At 36.5% G+C, this 7237-nt stretch overlaps 1 protein-coding gene across 1 annotated transcript; it reads right to left on the bottom strand.

The window, feature by feature from the left end:
• Positions 1-1963: 1963 nt before the first annotated feature.
• LOC131331397 (uncharacterized) lies at positions 1964-3094 on the bottom strand. Its single transcript, XM_058365319.1, has 2 exons — positions 2801-3094; positions 1964-2631 (listed from the first exon to the last, which is right to left on the bottom strand). Exons 1-2 carry the CDS (start codon positions 2914-2916, stop codon positions 2190-2192), a joined length of 558 nt encoding a protein of 185 aa, XP_058221302.1. The 5' UTR covers positions 2917-3094; the 3' UTR covers positions 1964-2189.
• Positions 3095-7237: the final 4143 nt, after the last annotated feature.

Genomic DNA, 7237 nt, shown 5'->3' with positions numbered 1-7237 from the left:
AGCTAAAGAACTAACTTACCATGTTGAAGGTGAAGTTAATTTTGTTATTCAAAAACTCGATGAAAAAGCATGTAAGCACGTGGGACAGAGAGTTCTTGAATGGGATTTGTAAAGAGTGCTGTTACCTGCACCCCCGTGTCAGGCCCCCCCTGACACGGGCCCTCTTCAATTTCCCGTTTTACCCCCGACTCTTCATGCGCTCTCTTGCTCTCTCTCTCCGCTGTCTCTCTCTCTTATTTTATTTTTTGTTATAAAATTTTAAATGTTAATAACTTTTTTTTGCACGTATTTTTTTAAAATAAATTTTATATTTTTAAAATCTACTCAACGAAATCTATCAAACGAGCCTAATATTGATGGTGAAATAATGTAAAACGGAAAAATTATATTTTTTGGTAGTTTAGACTGTCTAAAGAGGTTGAAAAATTGAGTGTCCTAAATTTCAATCCGTTTGAATCAAATATTTATTAGGGTTAATCAACGAGATCGTAGAGTCAAAATTTAATTATGACCATTTAGGATAAAATGATCAAAAAATTAAAATCTTTCCACCGGTTCAAAAGGATTGAAATTTGAAATATTTAATTTTTTAACTATATTTTTTAATATACAAATTGTCTAAAGATGTTGAAATCACATATTTTTTTTAAATAAATTTTATATTTTTGAAATCTACTCAACGAAACTTATCAAACAAGTCAAATATTGAATATGAAATAATGTGTTTAAATTAAATGATTTTTTTGGACCCAGTATAATATCTCTTTATTTTTATTTTTTGTCCTTTGTTTTTTTTTTCGTCCCGGCGATTCTATCCCCATTACTTCATACCACAATTGGAGGCGTGCTTCATAAGGATGAGTCCATCTGTGTGCTTCATTTGATGCATTTCGCCTCCACCATATGAAAATGGGTGGTACAGGAGGATAATGATGGTATAGGAAAACTTGCACGAAGTGATTTCCATTAACATGGCCAATAGCTATATGTTTGCGCGCTGCGAATGGAACTGGATGGGAGCTCAACGGCAAGTGAGTGAGACAACTCGAAGCCAATCATATTAAATGTATGTAGTACAACGTTGTACCTTGATGCGGACAAGTCCCAACGTTATAAAATCCATCCAATGATTCTCTGGTGCCGATGGTTGGAAGCAAATTTTTTATTTTATTTTAATGTTCTTATTCAAATTTTTTTCGCATTTGTTAGTTTTTGGTCAATTTTTTGAAAATTACTGCTTTTTCATAATAAGAGGAATCTAAAAAGTAAAAAACTACAATCGAAATTCATTATTTTTAAATAAAGACGAAAAAATTGGCTTATTGGCTTATTTTTGTCTTTATTCAAAAAAATTAAGTTTGGATCGTAATTTTTTACTTTTTAGATTCCTCTCGTCATGACGAAGCAATAATTCTCAAAAAATTGACTAAAAACTAACAAATGCAAAAAAAAAATTTGAATAAATACAAAAAAATAAGCCAAGTGGCTTATTTAGCCGAACGTCCTCTTAATATTAAACTACCACAAAAATATAATTTTTCCGTTTTAGATTATTACACTATCAATATTAGGCTCGTTTGATAGGTTTCGTTGAGTAGATTTCAAAAATATATAATTTATTAAAAAAATACTTGAAAAAAAATTATTAATATTTAAAATTTTACAAAAAAAGAGAGAAAGAGAGAGAGGGGGTGCAGTGAGAGAGAGAGAGAGGGGTAGGGGTAAAAGGGGAAAAGGGGAGCCGTGTCAGGAGGGGGGCGATTAGTAATCTCCTTTGTAAATGATATGTACTCTCTCTCTCTCTCTCTCTCTCTCTCTCAATCAATCAATTAGCCAATGCTAGCTAGGGTTGACAAGAATCTATTTATATTATATACTACTAATACCAAAAAATACTGAAATGTGGATGGACCTAATTTGTCTAGTTCATCGAAATTAGTTTTTGCATAGTCACTAGCTAAAATTTTAGCTATTCAACTTATTGAGTACTAGTATTTTATAAGGTCCATTAGAGACGCCCTAACCCCAGGGTTCTCCGCACACACATTGATCCCCATCTCCATACTTATCTACATGCTATGTATCCTTTGACCCTTTTTAATTGGGCCCATAAAAACTTAAAGACCAAACAAAACCACAACCATATATACTTACATCAAAATGAGTCATCTCAATTATTGAACTCTCAATCACTGGCTTGAGACCTCATCCAAGAGCTTATACCTCCTCACCTTATTTCTAAACACTTGTTTTGTGAGGTTCCCACCATTTGATATTTCCTCTGACTTTGTCCTTGTCAACCTCCCCTCCAAACCACCACTGGTGATGAGCCTTTTCCGAGCTACTGCCGCCGCCGGCGATTCCTCCGGCGACCTTATTTGTTTCTTGATGGGGGTATTGACTGGAATCTGAAAAGGAGAACTCCCCTTTTGACCTCCATGATTGTGATCACTTCCGCTTCCATTGATAAGCTTTTTCTTCTTCTTGATCACGTGATCGTGATCTTGGCTGCTGGGTGTCTTGTTTGATGATGATGAATTATTGGGAGAGACTTGTGTTTTCTCTGTTTGAATCAGGCACCAATTGCAAACCCTATACGACTCTGCTTTTGGATATTGGTTGCTACAGTACCTGAAAAAATTGAATTGCCCAAAAGCAAAAATTGTCAATTTTTTTCGGTAATTTGAGTCGAAATCTGAAAAACCCAGATAAGAAAAACATAGAAATCAAAGGAATTCGGGGATTTGGATTTGAATCTATTCAAGATTTAGAAAATCGAAGATATTTGTTCGGTTGTTACCTGTGCTGAGTCCTGGATTGGCAAACTTTGCAGTCGAAGAGCTCAGTGGAAAGGCCACAATCTCCACACATGCAGCACTCAAGACTAGGTGCAGGACCTGCCTTGCCTGTTGTCATCTTGTACCATGTAGTTTTTAGAGAGAGAGAGAGAGAGAGAGAGAGGCTGAGAGGGGGTTGTAAATATATTTAGGCGTAGCCGCGTAGGCCGTCGACCACACAACAAAGAAAGGGAGGGGTGATGTATCGTATTTAGGCGTAGCCGCGTAGGCCGTCGACCACACAACAAAGAAAGAGGGGTGATGTATCGTGGACGGTAATGGGTTAATTAATATTGCGTGTCTGATGGGTACGGAATATTATTGATAGGTACCATACGGACGTGGAGATTTGACAAATTGCCAAGGCCGCAAACGCACCGAGCTGTTGACCAGCTCGAAGTCATTGGCTCGGTTTTTCTTCAAACGAATTGAGTTTGAACTCGAGTTTTAAGCTTATTTAGTAAATGAGTCGAGTTCAAATTATTTATAACTTGGCTCATTCGTGGAGTCTCGGTTCATTTGTAGAGGCTTGTTTAATAAACAAATCAAGCCCAAACAGCTTGATGTTAAACAAGTCAAGCTCAAGCTCGAGCTCAATCAATTGGGTTCAAGTCGAGCACGAGCAAGGCTAGTTTTGAACGAGCCGAGTTTACACACTTCAAAACTCAACTCGACTCAACTCAGCTCGTTTTTAACCCTATAAGAGCATCTCCAATGGAGATGTATTTTGGAACCGGATGGATAGTTATTTTAGATGAAAAAAGTGGTTAAAAGTTAATTGGATGTAAAATAGAACTCACCCCTCTCCAATGGTGAAATGTAAAAAATGGATGGACAATTAACGAACTTTCCCTCCTCTTTAATTTTACCCAACTTTCTCAACCCTAATTCAAGTACTACTTCCGTCGAAAAATAATTTTGGTATCCAGTAATCGAGGACTTAAAAAAAAATTACTTTACTCTCTCTCCCTCTCTCTCTCTCTCTCTCTCCAAACCGAAGGGAAATATTGGCTGGAAGGGCACAGCCGGCGAGGGTTTCAGAAGGGCACAGCCGGCAGCATGCATCTATACCGTCCATGGATCGTCAAGAATCGGGGTCGGAGACGGTAATCTTCGGACCTGGAATCAGTTTTCGGTGGGCTTTCAGCGTGTTCTTGCAGATTCCGGCGCGTTCTTCCAAATTCCGACAACTTTATGATGAAATCAGTTAACTCCGGCTGTCCAAAATTCTGATAGAATCAGTTGGGTGATGACCTGTCAATTATAGTTGTAGTCAAATGGAGATGGAAATATCCATCTCATTTTCCATCTCTGTCATTTTACCACCCAATTTGTTCCATTTTACATCCCCATCGGAGGGATTTTTTTTTTTTTTTTTGCATCCGGTTGTATTTTAAGTATAGCAACTAGTTTCCATCTCCCATTGGGAATGCTCTAAGAATGTATGTTATAGGAACAAATCAAGGGACTAAACCGAGTAGTTTTTATTATTTCTGGGCCCATATTGGATCCATTTGGTAATCGAAACCGTGTTTTAGTTGACTCAGCAGAGAAAATATCAACCCCAAAACTTGCTGCATTTATAAATATATACAACATTTATATTTATTTTAAGAAGTGTGCTCCAATAGTGCTATTATCGATATCTAGTCAAAGCTAATTGTAAGGATGTATGAGATCATCTCTTTAAGATTTGTGAGATCTTAACGAAGGTAACGGAAGTGGACAGGGAGTCGGCTAAAAGAACAAGGATGGTTCAACTATAAAATAGAACTAGATTACTAGATAGAATATACATAAGGGATTGTCCGCACCGTTGCAAACGAGTCGAATTGAGTTGCGCTTTAGAATGTTCAAATTCTTTCCTTAACTTTCAACGAACAAGAGCTCAATGAAAATATGACAAGGTGAGCTCAAGTTGAGCTCGTTTATATTTGAGTCGAACTCGAACTTGTTCACGAGCTGTAATGAGTAAAAAATACTATTAAATAATCCTTTCTCATGCAGCTCTAGCCGCAAATAAATAAGATTGTAAAACATATAGAAATGTAAGTGTATTGTACATTTAAAATTGTATACACTTTATAAAATTTTCATCACGTATATATGTACAAGTTTATACATATTCTAATGAGATATATATATGTATACTCTAGATTCACAAGTTGTCATGTTCAGGCAAAGCTGGCTTTGAGTTAAAGCTCGTAAAACCACCGCTTTAAGCCTCTGATTTTTTTTACCAATTTTGAGGGCCCCCAATTTTATAGGCCCATAAATTAGGTCTACATAAAAACTGTGATTCTAATGGTTATCGATTTTGGGTACTTATGCTCCCAAATGATTGTAATGATTTCCATATTAAGGTTTTTTTCCCTCAGTATTTTTAACTACGCAAAGTAGATTGAGGGGCCCATTTAAAAAATTCGCTTTTGGCTTCACAAATTCTGAGCCGGCCCTAGCATTGGTACAAGTTTGACAAGTTCGGTTTATTTATTAAATGAAACTAAAATTGAGGCTCAGGTTCGGTTGGCTTTGTTGACGAATCAAACTTGACTAGTTTTTACCGAGCCGAGCCTCAAACAGTTTCACGAATGACTCGGTTCATTTGCAACCCTAATTTCCGTAATCTGTGACTACATGTAGTTCCCGTTCCACTTATGTTCGCAAATCATCATATTTAGCTCTTGAAATTATTCACTTCAACATTTAGCTCTTGAAATTATTCACTTCAACAAAGAGTGAGCGATAAATTAGCCATCAACCCACCTTTTATAAAATTCGACGCTTAAACTCTAACCACCGAGCTAACCCCATCGATAAGGATTAATTAATGAGTACGTTGTGAGCAAAACGACAACATTCTTAGCGAAAATGCTTCGAAAAATTGTTGTCTGTCCGAGGAAAATGCTTAGCAACTTTCAAGGATATGTAGCACCAACCCACCTTTTATAAAATTGTATGATGTATTGTTAGAGAATGACCTATCTCGTAAAACGAAAAAATAAGTACTTAAAAATTAAGAATCTTAGCGGAACGAGGGCACCCAAAAAAATTGATGTCCGAGGATAAATGAAGAAAGAGTGGTTCTAGATAAACTATAAGGGACAAGAGGTAGGCAGCTGGGAATCGCCAACAAAGATTTTAGAGAGTTTTATAAATGAAAAGGTTTGAGAGTTTTATACAACATGCATAGATCCCGGGGAAAAGAAAAGTGAGAGGTGGATAGAATACTTGAAAGTTGTAAACTAACTTAGAAATGTCTTATTTTTCTATTCTGGTCTTGTCGTGAGGAGATAAATTTAGGAATATGAAATTTAATTCCATCATTATCGAGGTTTATGGTATGCATGAATTTGCATATTTTACTTTCAATACCAACCAACACTTTGTTATAGGGAAGGCATAGGGGAGGGGGTGCGACTAACCGATACGAGCAGAAAACCTGCTAAACGGTTTATAAAATTAATGAAGACTTGCAAAGTTTTTACTAGTGAGGGGGAGATGTCTAATTATTTAATGCTCTCGGAGCAAGGCCATGTAGTACTTCGAGATACTCCAATACCACATATTGTCATGGAATCCACGATTAAGTGTATGAACCACGTATCAATGTGTCAAGAAGTCTCTATCATATTAGTTGATCAATAGTTGAATGATAAAACCAACGGAAGATAGACAAATGCATACTACATAATTGTAGTAAACACACTTTTGATTAAATAAAATAAAAGTGTGTTGGGAGTTGAGAGCTCCCAATATATACTCCAAAATCTTTTTATTGATTTTACGAAATCATTGGGTGTTATTTGTGGGTGATTTGCCATTAACAAAGGATGATGGGAGTTGAGAGTTGCCATCAATGGAGGAGTTGGGAGGTCTCCCCCTTTATTAGTCTTTAGCCAAAAGTCAATAAATCCACACCTTGACGAAGATTCTCCGTTCAAGCAATTCTAATTAAGCTGCTGTCACCAAATGCTAGGCGAAAGTCTAGAGAGCCAAAAGATGCAAAACCAACAAAAGCTAACACCACAAACGCTCTTCAAACCGAAGAAAAGAAAAACTAACTGTAGATATCGAAACTCTTAAGAAATAAATAGACAGCTTCTGCAACTCTAGCATGAGATTTTCCCACCTCTTCTTGGGTTCGAATAGAAACTAACTCGAACTGAGATAATCTCTAATTCTGGCAAACTAGTAGTCTTGATAATTGTACTTTGATTCTTACTTGGTTAACATGAAAACCGTGTTGTAAAACTCTGAAGAATGCAATTTCTATCTTCGAATCAAAGGTTTCTCGCACAGAGCTTGCCAACACCCATAGACTTGAGTTTACCTACACCAGGTTTTACTCCATCGTACTCAAATAGAAACTCACACTCTGTTTTTGTATAGGTCAAAAT

The sequence above is a fragment of the Rhododendron vialii genome, chromosome 6a (genome assembly GCF_030253575.1).
Source record: "Rhododendron vialii isolate Sample 1 chromosome 6a, ASM3025357v1".
Taxonomy (NCBI): Eukaryota; Viridiplantae; Streptophyta; class Magnoliopsida; order Ericales; family Ericaceae; genus Rhododendron; species Rhododendron vialii.
This window is presented reverse-complemented; position numbering and strand designations above follow the sequence as displayed.